The following is a 16,405-nucleotide window of genomic DNA, read 5'->3' as shown; positions in this document are numbered from 1 at the left end:
CACTTGTAAGACCGCTGCGCAAATACAGTGTGACAGAAAGTATTGCAGCAACTGCCATTTTATTCTCTAGGGTGTTAGAAAAAATATATAATGTTTGGGGGTTCTAAGTAATTTTCTAGCAAAAAAAAAAAAAGATTTTAACTTGTAAACAAGTTTAAAAAATAGGCCGGTCTTAAAGTGGTTAAATAAAAAACTCATAAACTCTCTTTTCTTTTTTAATATGTTTTATTGAAATTGCCTGCAGATACAAAAAATGCAGACATAAGCAATGCAGATATATAGTAACTCCTATGCTTTTAATTACACATAAGAGCATGTTATGTTGGAGTAGGGTTTCTTATGTCACTGTTCTGCACTTTCCCATAAGGTCAACTTAAGACATTTAAGAACACTTATTACACCCGTAGAAGTAAAATATAATACAGAACCACTTTAACCACTTGTAATCCACTCTATAGGTATGTGCCTCATTTCAGAGTTAAAAAATATATAATTTTCTCATTATGGGAGGATCTGTTCGAGCTTCTACATTTAAGTGTGGCAGGAGCTAAATAGTTACCTAAAGTCTATTAAATAGGGGGTTGTTACATACATAAAAAAGAAAATCACTGGCCCTCATTATTTTAAAAATTTAAAAACTTTTCCCGACCTCCAGCTCAGCACATTAGAGAAAGAGAATGATAAACCTGTGTGAAACTACAATTCCTAGCATGCATGAAAAGGGCAATACAAACTTAATATGGGGCTCACCAAGCTGACATAATAAACATATCCAGATTTCAAAATATGCTTCAGTGTAATTTTTTGAGTATTGTGTCTAACTATTATATATTTTAAGTATGTATGAACAAAAAGGTAATACTGTTTGATTACACTTTTTTTGGGAAATGAAAGAAAAAAAATTACAACTTTGTAGGCAGCAGAACACCTTTACTCAACTCTTGTACCCTCAAATGACAAATCTTCTTAACTTCTTCAGTGCCCTTTAGAAGTTCTTGCAATGGATCATTTTGAAGGCGAGAGCGCATTTCCTCCATAATTTTATATTTATCTGACATTTTAGCACATATGACGAAGGGAAATCCAAACTTGGTCTTGTATTGAGAATTTAGGCGGACAAGTGTTTCCCGTTCTCCACTTGTAAGGGTGGTGAGACCAGCTTGTCTTTGCTCCTGCTGGGATTCTATTGTTAATGATCCACTTGTTAGTTCTCTCCCGGCCAAATCAGGATGACATCTTAAGATCCCTTCTTTGCCTATATAAAATAAAATAAATGCATGAAAAAAATTAAAAAATTCTGATGCAGCTTTTCACCTGATAATTTATTTTTAGTAAATAGTGTCACAATAGCAAACAACCACAAAAAGGTTACACTTTATTGAGTGCTACCAGTAAGGCTTTTGTTGGCAAGGTTGTGATTATATGGCAATAAAAACATTTGGTCAGTACACTGGGTAACCAAGAGAATAATGTATTAAGCTTGTGGAATTTATGGCTTCCCTCAAGCAGGGACAAGATAAGAACTTTAGGATATTTCCAGTCTTTTCAAGCTGAACTTTCAAGGCTTTGATGTGTCCCAGCCTACAGAGCCGGTCTATTCTTATGCTGGGGTGGTTGGTGGAAGTGTCCTGCAACCATTGTTAAAATACAGAGAAATAATTTCTAAGGTGACTGTTGTTTTTTAACACTGCCCAAGCACACAGAGGGGGTGGGTTGTAAACTGGCTGTCTAATGGAAAAGTTCAACATTTCTCATTTTTATGCTGAAATTTATTTTATTCTACTCTTATATTTGTTAGATTCCAAGGGGTTGTTTTACGACAGAAAATAGGCTGCCCACTTTGCAAGTGATGTTGCACTTTGCATGGGAATTTTCCCCAGAGCTTTGTGAACCTGGTGAAATTTCACTTTGCAAAAATACCCAATAGTGTGCAAGGAAAAATAAAAACACATTTTTGCTTGAACATGATTGGCTGACCGAAGTCAGCAGACTTTGACCCCCACTAAACTCTAAGAAAATTTCTTTGCAATGTGCAACTTTCCTTGCAAAGTTCTCAATCTACTTGGCTTTAGTAAACCAACTGCACAAGAGGAAAAAGTGAACTTATGCTGGCCATAGAAGGATAGATATCTCAGGTGACAGTTGGAGACATTTCTGTTCATTTTTTAATCATCAGAACTACGGACCACGTTGTAATCCTTGTGTTATGTTGACAATGGCACACACTTGTTACTTCTGAGAGACTCAGGGAGATTTTACAATGATGCCACTGACTGCCTGATGCACTAGGGTTTAACAATGGCTGGTAACCACTGTTGACCCTCAAAATGAGAGGCTTTACTTGCATTTCACTAGCCCAAAGCTATCTATGATCAGTTTTAAACTAAATACAAAGGCAGATGTGCCCAAAATGCAATTGTGAACTTTCCCAGGTGCAGAAAATGCAAAAAATATATATTCAAAAATTGGTCGAATTAAAAGGTTCCAGGCAGCAAATGTAGCAAGAATCCAATAATAACCCCACAAAGTCACTGGGGTGTACTTCCTAAAGTCTATGCCGTTTAACTTATTACTTGTTTTTGCTAGTTATCTGTATCACCAATCACATTCAGGTATCCAAGACAAATCTTAATTTGATTGGAGGCTGTGAGAAATAGTACTGGTATTTTTTAGTTTTATATGCGAGAGACAGCTTACATGATATGCGAGAGACCGCTTACATGTTAACCTTTGTGTAAACTTACATGACTATAGTAAGAACATTAGACTGTTAGCTCATCTGGGTTTGGAAGCAGTTTCAGGATTTGGTGACACTACATAGGTTAATCAGTTAAAGAATATGATTATTTATGTTAGAAAGAAGTCCTTGTGTACACCATGTGGAACTTCAATGGTATATCCTATGTCACATAATATTCCACAAACAGTACACTTGTTTGAGGACTATTACCCTTCACAGGGAATCTTCATTATGGAGTTTGTGACATATGCACCCCTTGGTTTCACTTTAAATATTTCAGCCAGTGTAACCCAAGGTAGGCATAATATAGCTTTCCCTGCCTGAAACTGAAGCAACAACACACTGTTGACGTTATCACTCTGCTCTCTTCTACTATCAGTAAGCTGTTTGTGTGGACAAACTCCATTTTTGGAGTTAAATGAGAAGTATAACTAATGCTATTTTGGCTGTACTACTACTGGGGATAATAGGAGTGCAGTTCGTTCTGCACTTCTGTGATCCATTTTCAGCTGACAGCGGGCTAAAGCCTGCTGTCAGTTGACATCACTCAGCCGGTCCAGGCTCAGGAAAAAATCTCAACTTTAAAGTCAGGATCCACCCAGAAGCATAGACTGTCAAAATAAAAGGGGAGTGGGAATAGGACCCAAGGTGTCCTTACCTTCAGTGTCCCCTGCCTCAGCCTCCCAGTGAGCCACTGGGAGACTGAGCCAGCTGCTCCCACCCCATTCACAGCCCAGTGCTCCAGTAAGCTCTGGTAGGGCAGAGCAGAGAGCCGGTGACAGACTTTCACGGCTCACTGCTCAGAGCAGAGGGGGAGAACTTAACGATCAGTGGTGCTTGATTGCTCAGCTCTCAGTGCAGAGCTGGCAGGGGACAAATGTAGCATTGAATTGATGCAACATTTTATGTTCTGCTTTAAAAAATACACCCTCATTTCCCCTTCCCCAATAACCCCAATACATTTAGCCGAAATGGCAACATATAGCAGAAATTGCCCAATTTTTGCCAAAATCTTGGGGAAATGAAAACTCTCAGTTTGTCTCCATAGTTCTACTTAAAGAGAGGTCCTGAAACATTGCAGTTTTTTAATAACTGTTACACACACACACAAGATAATATTGTTTGGAAGTGGTTCTGGGATCATTAAGAAAGTAAATGAAAGCGGTATGTTGGCTGCAATTTATTTTGGGCTTCCTGGCAGTTTGAGCCAAAGTTCATGTCACCTTAGAATGCTTGGCTAGCATACGACAGCGTATATACCATGTGATCCAACAATAGTGTTCACAATTTTATATTGCTAATTGGTTAACATTATACACAAAGAAAAACACACAAACAGAAAATACTGTTAAATAACTAATTAAAGGGTGATGTGAGGAGGAAATGGAAATGAAGGTTTCTCTGTCATTACATGCTCACTGTACAAGCTCAGGATTGTAGGCACTGCAGGGCGATCATGATAAACAGGATGCAGGGACTGTAATGTGCCTGGAGCTGACTCATGTTCCATCTAACTCTTTGATATTCATATACCCAGCAGCCCTTTACACACATTGTTCTGCTAAGGGATCCTTTCCCACACACACTCAAATATAAATTTAGGAAAAAGATCATATACAATACAGAATGTTTGATTTGCCAGCATATGAAACATTAGCTGTTCTAGACATCCAAGAGAATATATGGGGATAGGCTGTGGATCGATGTAATATGCCTTCCTGAAAAACATTGGTTTTGAGGGTATATTTAAAGACTTGGAGGGTTAATCTGTCATGGAATAGGAAATTGAGTTTTAAAGAAATTGATAAGCACCAGAGAATTGCTGGTAGCCAGGGAGGAAGATGGAGTAGTTGGTGAGTAGAGCTCCTGGATTATAGACCTAGAGATGAAATAGGAGCAGTAGGAAAGTATATACTATATATTACTATTTAAGTTTTAATTACAAGTTTTTTGGATTATTTCAAAGAAGCCTTATAAATATGATCTTTTAGCCATAATGATAAATACAACTAGGGGGAGGGGAATTGATAGAAAAATAACTTCATACTATTGTTTAGCACTAAGTGGACCTCCTTTTTTGGGAATAAACTGAAATAATTGCTTCCTGTAGCTGGTTCGACCTGTTCAGCATTTAGGAAATAGTTTAGTCTATTCATATATACAAAACAACTTTGAACACTATATATATATATATATATATATATATATATATATATATATATATATATATATATATACACATATACACACATACATACATACATACATACACACACACACACAGTATCTCACAAAAGTGAGTACACCCCTCACATTTTTGTAAATATTTTATTATATCTTTTCATGTGACAACACTGAAGAAATGACACTTTACTACAATGTAAAGTAGTGAGTGTACAGCTTGTATAACAGTGTAAATTTGCTGTCCCCTCAAAATAACTCAACACACAGCCATTAATGTCTAAATCGCTGGCAACAAAAGTGAGTACACCCCTAAGTGAAAATGTCCAAATTAGGCCCAAAGTGTCAATATTTTGTGTGGCCACCATTATTTTCCAAAGCTGCCTTAACCCTCTTGGGCATGGAGTTCACCAGAGCTGCACAGGTTGCCACTGGAGTCCTCTTCCACTCCTCCATCATGATGACATCACGGAGCTGGTGGATGTTAGAGACCTTGCGCTCCTCCACCTTCCGCTGAGGATACCCAACAGATGCTTAATAGGGTTTAGGTCTGGAGACATGCTTGGGCAGTCCATCACCTTTACCCTCAGCTTCTTTAGCAAGGCAGTGGTCATCTTGGAGGTGTGTTTGGGGTCATTATCATGTTGGAACACTGCCCTGCGGCCCAGTCTCCAAAGGGAGGGGATTATGCTCTGATTCAGTATGTCACAGTACATGTTGGCATTCATGGTTCCTTCAATGAACTGTAGATCCCCAGTGCTGGCAGCACTCATGCAGCCCCAGACCATGACACCCCCACCACCATGCTTGATTGTAGGCAAGACACACTTGTCTTTGTACTCCTCACCTGGTTGCCGCGACACAAGCTTCACACTATCTGAACCAAATAAATTTATCTTGATGTCATCAGACCATAGGATATAGTTTCAGTAATCCATGCCCTTAGTCTGCTTGTCTTCAGCAAACTGTTTGCGGGCTTTCTTGTACATTATCTTTAGAAGAGGCTTCCTTCTGGGACAACAGCCAATACAGACCAATTTGATGCAGTGTGCGAAGTATGGTCTAAGCACTGACAGGCTGACCACCACCCCTTCAACCTCTGCAGCAATGCTGGCAGCAATCATACATCTATTTTCCAAAGATGACCTCTGGATATGATGCTGAGCACGTGCACTCAACTTCTTTAGTCGACCATAGTGAGGCCTGTTCTAAATGGAACCTGTCCTGTTAAACCGCTGTATGGTCTTGGCCATCGTGCAGCATCTCAGTTTCAGGGTCTTGGCAATCTTCTTATAGCCTAGGCCATCTTTATGTAGAGCAACAATTTTTTTTTTAGATCCTCGGAGAGTTCTTTGCCATGAGGTGCCATGTTGAACTTCCAGTGACCAATAAGAGAGTGAGAGTGATAACACCAAATTTAACACTTCTGCTCCCAGTGCAGACCTGAGACCTTGTAACACTAATGAGTCACATGACACTGGGGAGGGAAAATGGCTAATTGGGCCCAATGTGGACATTTTCACTTAGGGGTGTACTCACTTTTGTTGCCAGTGGTTTAGACATTAATGGCTGTGTGTTGAGTTATTTTTAACAGGACAGCAAATTTACACTGTTATACAAGCTGTGCACTCACTTATTTACATTGTAGCAAAGTGTCATTTCTTCAGTGTTGTCACATGAAAAGATATAATAAAATATTTACAAAAATGTGTATCTTGTTTTTGTGAGATACTGTAAATATATATATTTGGGACATCATGCTTGAATAGCCTGCTTCACATTATTATGCCACCTTGCACATGTGCATTTTTAGAGCCAACAGATGTGGCAGGACCTGGTGCCTATAATAGATTGGTGTTTTAAGAGCCCTGTTGTACTTGGGCACCCCTCTCTGGGTACTTCATATGACGTGCCATCAACATAACAGAAGGCTTATATGCTTACTGCCATCTGTCTATGTGAATATCCATCCAAAAGTCCATTGAGCCTGACTGGTAAAAAAAAATAGCCGATGGATTTTGTGGATAAACTCTATTTGTGAATTATTGAATCAGACCAATGTGGGAGTATGCAAATCTCATACTAGGTGGAATAACTTACTCATCTCCAGATATAAATTAATAATAAAATAATCAACCAACTAATACAATAACCATCCTTTGATCACTAGAAGTCTTAACTGCAATTCATCTTCCTGAAACCAGATCACCATAATGCTCAAATTTTATTTGTAAATATATTGATGGTTTCCTAACATAACAACATCTATTGGTTTTTCATCTATACAATTCTGTTATGCTAGGTAATCCAGTAGAATATTATTATCATTACAATCAACTATTTTAAAGCAAAAAAAATAAATGATAAGTTGAGCTTGAGGGACAATTTAAAGCACATATACATACACATTATTTGTTTTAGATGCTTACTTTAAGCTTTCGTCCTTTATACCTGAGCTTCTCTCATTTTATCTGATACATATGCCTGTCTATGGCTGGCATAAAGATGCCCATACAGAAAACTAAAAATTACAATAACATAATCTATGCATTATTGTTATGTCCACAAAGCTATCAAATTAAAAACTACTTATTGTGGCCTCCTAGACCTAAACAAGCATTTAATCCTTACAGTGTGGGGGCTATCCCACTACAAGATAGACTTTTTCTTTCCCTGGAGTTTAACTTTAAAAAGACCTTGTCATCAACTTCAAGAAGAACTGAAAAGAATGGCAGGAGAAGACACAGAAAAGGTAATTATTTTAAAGTGGATGTAAACCCGAAATTTTTTTTTTGATATCATACTGTACTGTAGAGTATACGATTTCCTATCATTTGAGCCCAGTCTTGCCACACAGAGTTAATCCATCTCTGAGCAATCCTCTTTTATTGTTCAGTGAGATAAATCTTGACAAACTAGAAAAACTTTGTCAAATCCTCCCCCTTGCTGTGAGTGACAGGTGATTTACATCTCGTGCACTAGCCTAAGACATACATTATTTTTTAATTCCCTCCCCCACTCCTTTCTTCAGCAGAGGATTGGCTGTTCCACACCTCAGCATGATTTGGCATGCTGAAGTCATGTGGTTACTTTACTTTTCACTGGATGATAGAGATCATAGCAGAAGTTCAGTGTTAGAAATACACAGGAGAAAATGCATATTGACAAGGGGAGTGTAGAGGTGGGCGGGGAGTCTACTGACATCACGACTCCACCCACCGAGCTCCAGACAACAGACCCACCCACAGAATATGCAGTTTTTCGGGTCTAATAACAGACAGAGGGAGACATTTGACAGGTAAAGATACATGCAGGAGGCATGTATATCCTTATAGATAACCCCTATGGCAGTAGTTTAGAAAGGATGACATTGGGTTTACATCCACTTTAATTGTTTATTATCAGTGTTTTCCATTCTATAAATTATTTTTATTCACTTATAATATGCTTTGTGCTTGCTAGAAAATATGACTACTCCAGAAGAGTAAACTCCCCAGCACAGCCCCCACCCTCTTAGCATCTTAACTTCTGGGAGTGTCCAATAACTCTACATGCTGGCCCAGCTCCCCTGCCCCTCCTTTCACCTCCCAACATAAACTTTTATGAAGCTGGTGGGGAAGGAATGGAGGGAAATACTATAGAGTCCTACTTGCGTGACAGCTCTGAGTCTGCTGACATCCCATCCAAAATGGTGACAGTCAGCAGAAGTCTCAAAGCTTTTGGATGTCTACGCAAGGCAGGCTTTTATTGGTAAATAACATGCAAAAAATATGCAAAATTCACATATAATCTGGAGGGAATATTGTTTTTCTTTTAATGAATAGTCTGACGACAGGGTTCCCTTAAGGTATAACTGTCATGAGAGGATTAAGTAGGCTGTTATTGCTGACCTGTCCTGTTGAAAATTGGATCCCTGGTTGTCATGTCTTGCTTTGGCTACAATGCTTTCTGAGGCATTGAATAACAACAAGCATTGAGATAAGAAATTGACACTTTTATGAACCTCATTCACAATATCTTGTTCCAGGTCTGGGATTCTATGAAACCAGAAAAATCACCAGATCACCAGATATTTATTATAAGAATGAATTAGCACATGAGAAGATAAATGCTGGCAATTCCATTTACTTGTAAGGCAACTTTTACATATTGATTTTTCCCAGCTGTTATACTTTAAAATGTACATTCTATCGTGCTTAACCAAACTGTAGACATATTATAAATAATATCATTAGTGAGCCTTTGAACAGGTGCCTCTATGCATATTTGCAGTGCTATTTTCATAGGGCCAGTCATGTCTCAGTGCATAGAGATCTGCAAATATTCATGCTGTCCTGCCTTCTCTTCCCCTCTTTTTGTTATTTGAAAAAAACATAAAAGGATGGAAAGGATAGGACTGTGTGAGCCTAGCCTTACTATACAAGTTTTCTTCATTCACCTGTTTGGGGAAGGTGTTTGGTAACCTTGCCAGGAATGATAGTTTTAGCTCATTTTATATTGTCCATTTAATAATCACCATTTATTTTAATTAAAACCACTTTTCATAAATATGAACATCTTGATCTAAGAAAATTGTGATTGTTGGGCAATCACTACAGTACAAAAAGATATTTGACGCTATTCAGATGGTGATAAATAACAGCTGGAAGAGATCAATAACCGATAAAAAAATACAAATGTAAAATTATTAATATGATTAATAATCAAATTAGAATCTTTAAGCCTTACTTTAATTAAATGATATACAATTGGGTTGATTTACTAAAACCGGAGAGTGCAAAATCTGGTGTAGCTGTGCTTAATTGCCAATCAGCTTCTAACTTCAGCTTGTTCAATTAGGCGTTGACAAACAAAAATTGGAAGCTGATTGGTTTCTAGCACCAGATTTTGCACTCTTCAGTTTTAGTAAATTAACTCCAATGTGTTTGGGAAATTGGGGCATTTTAAGGCTTGTTGACTGAGCAGATTGCACTTTGTGTTCCATGAGATTGTCCATATTCCATCATCTTGAGACAGAAGACTGGACTCCTGAATTACACAGACAGCACATTCCAGAATCTCCGGTACATTTGGGTCATGAATATGGAAGAAGACCTATCCTACAGGATGTTGTCTTTGCCTTTCCCCCCTTTCATCCACCCTAATTCTCCTCCTCTTTTGTGTGACAAAGTACTTTCTCTTCATTCTTAGCCCTCCTTGCTGCTCCTCCTCTTCCTAATCTGTGACTGATTCTTTGGAAACAAGGTCTTTGCTTTTGTGCATCCCTAATTTGTGTTATTCAACCTGCTGGTAACACCTTCCTGCAATTTATAGAGTGAATGGACAGCCAAGACAAAGTGAAAGAGACGTTGACCTAGAGTCAGGTTGGTTTAGTCAAGGTCTTCTCGGGATAAAACTGCTTAAAATATAAATATTTAACTGTCCCCCGCAAAAGGCTGTAAAGTATTTGCTAAGGAGAAAATGGTGAAAAATTGTGTTGGTTTTCTTTTAACAACCAAAGTTGATTCTAGACAAGACAGAATAATCAAAATGTTTTAGCACAATCTGCCATCTCCTGATGTCTTCTGGTGCATCTTCAGCCCCAAATGGGAGGGATCAAGTTTCACAATTGTTTCTGTTTGGGATATGGGAGGGGAGGACATGGCTTCACCAAATACAGACAGTGCCAGACAGTATTTAACCTGTCCGATCACTTTTTGCTCCCGAGACCGGTCATGCAGGAATGCCTTAGGCTGTCCCACAGACACAAGATTGCTGCCCTTAGGGACAAAAAGCTGAAGTGGCTGCCAAAAATTAATGCTTCAGCTTTTCTCACTTCTTGGAAGTTAGGATGAATTAAGGAAACTCAAGCATGAGTTCCAACTTTAGGATTCGGTGTAGTATGTACAAAGAGAATACATTCTCAACCATTTTGGACATTTGTTTTATTATCAATGTCAAAGCTATTATGAGATTATGTTATATTATTAGAAGGAAAAGCCAAACTAATAAATTCAAAAATGATTGTCTTCTCAGTATATGGTTATCCAGCATTCAATGATTACATAAGCTGGTGAAAGGTGCCACATCCCAAATTGCACAAACTAATACATAGATGTTCCAAACAGTAATATGGATTTTTAGGGCACCACAGGAGACAACTCAGTCAACATAAAAATACATTTTACATAAGTTTATTTCACTTTTATAAAAAAAACCAATAGATGTGTATATAAAGCCAAAATAAAAGTCCTATACAAGAACTTTTTACTCTATACTAGGGGTCTCCAAGCTTTATAAACTAAGGGCCAGGATTTTGGGGGCTGGACTGTAGCCATTGGGAATACAAAATGCCTCAGGCTTGGTTGTCAGTGGGAGAAAATTACATAGCACCTGTGGTCAGTAGGAGGAGGAATAGTGCCCCATCATTGGTATTGGTGGGAGTAAGGTTGCCAATTGTTGGCATCAGTGGGAGACATTGTACCCCATCATCGGTTTCAGTGGGAGAAATAATGCCACATTTTTGGTGTCAGTGGAAAGAATAGCGCCCCATTGCTGGTGTCAGGAGGAATAGTGGCTTGTTGGTTTCAGTGGATGGAATAGCACCCCATTGTTGGTGCCAGTGGAAGGAATAGTTTCCTATCATAGGCGTCAGTGGGAGGAAAAGGAATTCAGCTTTCTGAACAAAGTTGTGTTAGGATGTTACTGATTTTGTTAAGAGTATTTGCCTATATCTTGTAATGTTTCAGTATACAGTGGAACCTCGGATTACAAGCATAATCCATTCCAGGAGTATGCTCGTAATCCAATGTACTTGCATATCAAAGCAAGTTTTCCCATTGAAGTCAATGGAAACTAAAATAATTTGTTCCGCATGGACTTTAATGGGATGCAATACTGCATGCGGCCAGAGGCAGGGGGCGCCGGAGAGCCTAGGAAACGGCCGAAAAGGCCCGAAGGACACTTTGGCGGACCTCGGCAAACCTCGGAAAGACTCCGTTCATGAGCCTTTCCGAGGTTTGCCGAGGTCAGCCAAACTGTCCTCGGGCCTTTCCGTGCATTTCTGAACGGCGCCGATCGGCGACTTTCGGCTCTGCTCGGCTCCGGCGCCCCCCACCTCAGGCCAAAAGCGGTACTTCACAACGCTTTTGGCCTGAATCCTGCTCGGTTTGCGAGACAACACTCGCAAACCGAATTAGGAATTTTAGAAATACAGTGCTCGGTTTGCGAAACGCTCGTTAACCGCGTTACTCGCAAACCGAGGTTCCACTGTATATGGAACTGTACATATTTGCATACATATCATGTTCATTATGATTGCTTATACTGTCTATGTTTGTTGTAGATTTCTCTATTTCTCCACACTATACTCCTGAGGAAGCAGCCATTAGTTTGCGTTGAGTTCACCACTTTGTGGACTCAGAACTGAAGAACTTATGTTTATTATGTTCACGCCTGTCATCACTGTTACACAGTGACATACTGGTGTGGTAGTATGGAGTAAAAAGTTCTTGTTTAGGAATTTTATTTTTATGTTTTTATATACATGTATATTGATTTTATATAGAGGTGGAGTAAACTGTAAAATTTATTTTTTTATTGTCACCTGCAGTGCCTTAAAAAGAATTCGAGGAATACAATCTTATCAAAACAATCTTCATGTGCAATTTGTCCCCTACCGGAGAACCTTGGTAATCCACATATAGACAGCTGCTAAACAAATGATACTTGGAAATCCACCAATCCAAGCTTTGCAGAGGTCAAAAACAGACTAAATTGTATAATGGCAAAAACTGGTAGCACATTTTTGAAAATCTGGCAGCCTTGCATAAAATTCCCATGATCACTGAATCCCACTGCCATCCAGTTAGACATATTAAAGAGGGAAAAACCATCACTTGCCTACTGGACCTCCACCATGGTTCCAGAACACACTCCCCTCCATTTCATACCCCTCCTAATCCCCCCTTCTTCTTTTCTTCCCTTGCACCCCCCACAAACCTAGATCCCATCTTCCCACTTATTTATTTTATTTTTTCCCTTTCTCTCTTTTCTTACACTTTCAATCTTCCCTTTTGTCCCCAATCACCCCAATACTAATAAACCCCTTCCCCTCTCTTGTCATATGGAGTCATACCACACATGTCTAATAATACATTTTCATATTCAGCCTACATTTCTAGGTGTAGCACAAATGAAGGGACACAATCAGGGCTACCGATAAAGTAGTAGAGCCAGCCCTCCTGTACAGGGCCCGGGCCCCTGCCCCTGCCATTCAACAGGGGGCCTAGTGGAATAGGGAATTTTTTACTTCAGGGCATCACAGAGTATTCTTGCTCTTTGCAGCAATTACAAAGGACTTCCCCTGGGGTTCCATTTGTTTAGCAGGGGGTTGGGAGAACAGGAATGGGACTATTTAATGTTTTTTTTGGGTACAGGCAGAGTAATCCTTGCAGCAATAGTTCTGACAATTAAATGAAACCTCCATCCTTTTCTCCTATATTAATCTGCCGGGGCTTTCATTTAATTGCTGGGAACTGCAGCACATGGATTACTCCGCTGAAAATATTTAATACTTTTTGGTGCAATGGTTACCCTGCTGTCTCTGAAAAAAAACATGAAATTGTCCTATTCCTGTCCCTGGCCCCCAGCTGAACAAATGGGGCCCAAGGAATTTTTTTTAATAATTGCCTTAGACCACAGGTTACTCAGTGGTAGCCCAAAGTAAAGCCATCTCTACCTACAGTGCTCTACTGCATTGGCAGAAAATACCTAATTGGCTAAACAACCTAATGGCTCATTTACACATGCTGTGCCCTCAGATGGGTTTGATCAGTGGCAGCCCGTCAATAGGGGGCGCCTGATGTAAAGGGGACTCTGATTAGGACACCTGATGTAAAGGGGGACTCTGATGGAGACGCCCGATGTAAAGGGGGACTCTGATGGGGACGCCCGATGTAAAAGGGGACTCTGATGGGGACGCCCGATGTAAAAGGGGACTCTGATGGGGACACCTGATGTAAAGGGAGGACTCTGACGGGGACACCTGATGTAAAGGGAGGACTCTGATGGGGACACCTGATGTAAAGGGGAACACCTGATTTAAATGGGGAGTTTGATGGGGACACCTTATGTAAAGGGGGACTCTGATGGGGACACCTGATGTAAAAGGGGGCACCTGATTTAAAGGAGAGCTCTGATGGGGACACCTGATGTAAAGGGGGACTCTGATGGGGACACCTAATGTAAAGGAGGACTCTGATGGGGACACCTAATGTAAAGGAGGACTCTGATAGGGACTTCTGATGTAAAGGGGGACTCTGATAGGGACACCTGATGTAAAGGGGGAATCTAATGGGGACACCTGATGTAAAGGGGGACTCTGATGGGGACACCAGATGTAAAGGGGAGCACCTGATTTAAATAGGGAGTCTGATGGGGACACCTTATGTAAAGGGGGACTTTGATGGGGTCCCCTGATGTAAAGGGGCACCTGATTTAAAGGAGGGCTCTGATGGGGACTCCTGAAGTAAAGGGGGACCCTGATGGGGACACCTAATGTAAAGGAGGACTCTGATGGGGAAACCTGATGTAAAGAGCGACTCTGATGGGGACACCTGATGTAAAGGGTGTCTCTTATGGGGACATCTGATGTATTTGGGGACTCTGATGGGGACACCTGATGTAAAGAGGGATGCGGATTGGAACATCTGATTTAAAGAAGGACTCTGAATGGGACACCTGATGTAAAGGGGACATCTGATTTAAAGAAGGACTCTGATGGTGAGACTTGATTTTAAAGTAGGACTCTGATGGGGACACCTGATGTATAGGGGGACTCTGATGGGGACACCTGATGTATAGGGGGACTCTGATGGGGGCACCTGATGTATAGGGGGACTCTGATGGGGGCACCTGATGTATAGGGGGACTCTGATGGGGGCACCTGATGTATAGGGGGACTCTGATGGGGGCACCTGATGTATAGGGGGACTCTGATGGGGGCACCTGATGTATAGGGGGACTCTGATGGGGGCACCTTATGTTAAGTGGTTTTATTTTCTTTTACTTGAAATGTGGATGTGATTGGCCTACTGTGATGGGCACAGTGAGGCTGCATATGATGGGCACAGTGAGGCTGAAATTGATAAGCACAGTGAGGCTGCAATTGACGGGCACAGTGAGGCTGCATATGATGGGCACAGAGAGGCTGCAATTGATGGGCACAGCGAGGCTGCAATTGATGGGCACAGCGAGGCTGCATTTGACAGGCACAGTGAGGCTGCATTTGATGGGCACAATGAGGCTGCATTTTAAGGGTATAGTGAGGCTGCATTTGATGGGCACAGTGAGGCTGCAATGGATGGGCACAGCGAGGCTGCAATGGATGGGCACAGCGAGGCTGCAATGGATGGGCACAGTGAGGCTGCATTTTGATGGGCACAGTGAGGCTGCATTTTGATGGGCATAGTTTTATCTAGCAGTACTGATACATAATCACCTGACAAATGGCTATTTACAGTCCTGCATTACTAACAGTTTAATTTTTCAGTTTGTTTGCGCTCCCCAAAAATTTTGAGCACCAGCAACCACTGGGTTTGATTCTCTCTACAGAAAATGTTTGACCGGCAGTGAGGAGGCATTATATTGCCAGCAGTTCATTACAAATGAGTGCATTGCACATGGTTGCAGAAGTGCACATTCAGTTGAATGCAACAGCGGCAACAATTTTTGCAGCACTGCGATGCAAAGCATCTTGGGCATGGCATGTACACCTCCTTCACTGCCTTTGCAGCTTAAGGAGAACTGTTGGGTAGAAGTAAAAACATGGCTCAACCTCATGTTGCTTACCACCCCAACTGCAAATGTAAATGTGCCCTTATTGAGTGTTGCAATGCAAATGATAATGTGCAAGGTGCTGTAACCCCTATCACCCACTCAGCAAGCTACACTATGTGGTTGATTTACTAATGGGCAAATAGGCTCTGCACTCTGCAAGTGCAGCTGCTCCAGTTGCTTAGTAATTGAGGTAAAGCTTAATTTGCAAAGAATATCCAATCACATGCAAAGATAATTTAAAAAAAAACAGCATTTTGTTTGCACATAATTGGATTATGGAAGTCAGCAGAACTTTTGCTCATTTACAAAGCTCTGGAGCAACTGCACTTGCAGAATGCACAGTCTATTTGCCTTTAGTAAATCAACCCCTTTGTACTGTACATTACACACTGCTGACTCCTGCACTCTGCAAGTTTTGCACTCCTGACCCCTACACTCAGTGAGTTACCCACTCCTGACCCCTGTACTCTATACATTACATACTCTTGACCCCTGCACTACAGTATACTATATGAATAAAATTACCCACCCTGACATTACCTCTGCACTTTGTATGTTACCCACTCCTGACCCTTGCACTCTGTCTATTTCCTACTCCTAACTCCTGCACTCCTCAAAGTTTCAGCTCCCTCCATACATTTTCTATAGGATTAAGGTCTGGAGGCT

General features: G+C 40.6%; 1 protein-coding gene across 2 annotated transcripts in view; it reads right to left on the bottom strand.

Moving 5' to 3' along the window:
* Nucleotides 1-222: 222 nt before the first annotated feature.
* The window catches only part of URAD (ureidoimidazoline (2-oxo-4-hydroxy-4-carboxy-5-) decarboxylase), a 60,899-nt gene continuing 44,716 nt past the window's right edge, over nt 223-16,405 (bottom strand). For both annotated transcript variants that reach the window (XM_073613379.1, XM_073613380.1), the window contains one exon: nt 223-1,255. In XM_073613379.1, coding sequence (XP_073469480.1) covers nt 903-1,255 — 353 coding nt within the window. In that variant the 3' untranslated portion in view covers nt 223-902. The remainder of the gene's footprint in view (nt 1,256-16,405) is intronic.

Source organism: Aquarana catesbeiana, linkage group LG02 (assembly GCF_042186555.1).
Source record: "Aquarana catesbeiana isolate 2022-GZ linkage group LG02, ASM4218655v1, whole genome shotgun sequence".
Taxonomy (NCBI): Eukaryota; Metazoa; Chordata; class Amphibia; order Anura; family Ranidae; genus Aquarana; species Aquarana catesbeiana.
The sequence above is the reverse complement of the archived record's forward strand: the minus strand, read 5'-3'. Positions and strand labels throughout refer to the sequence as shown.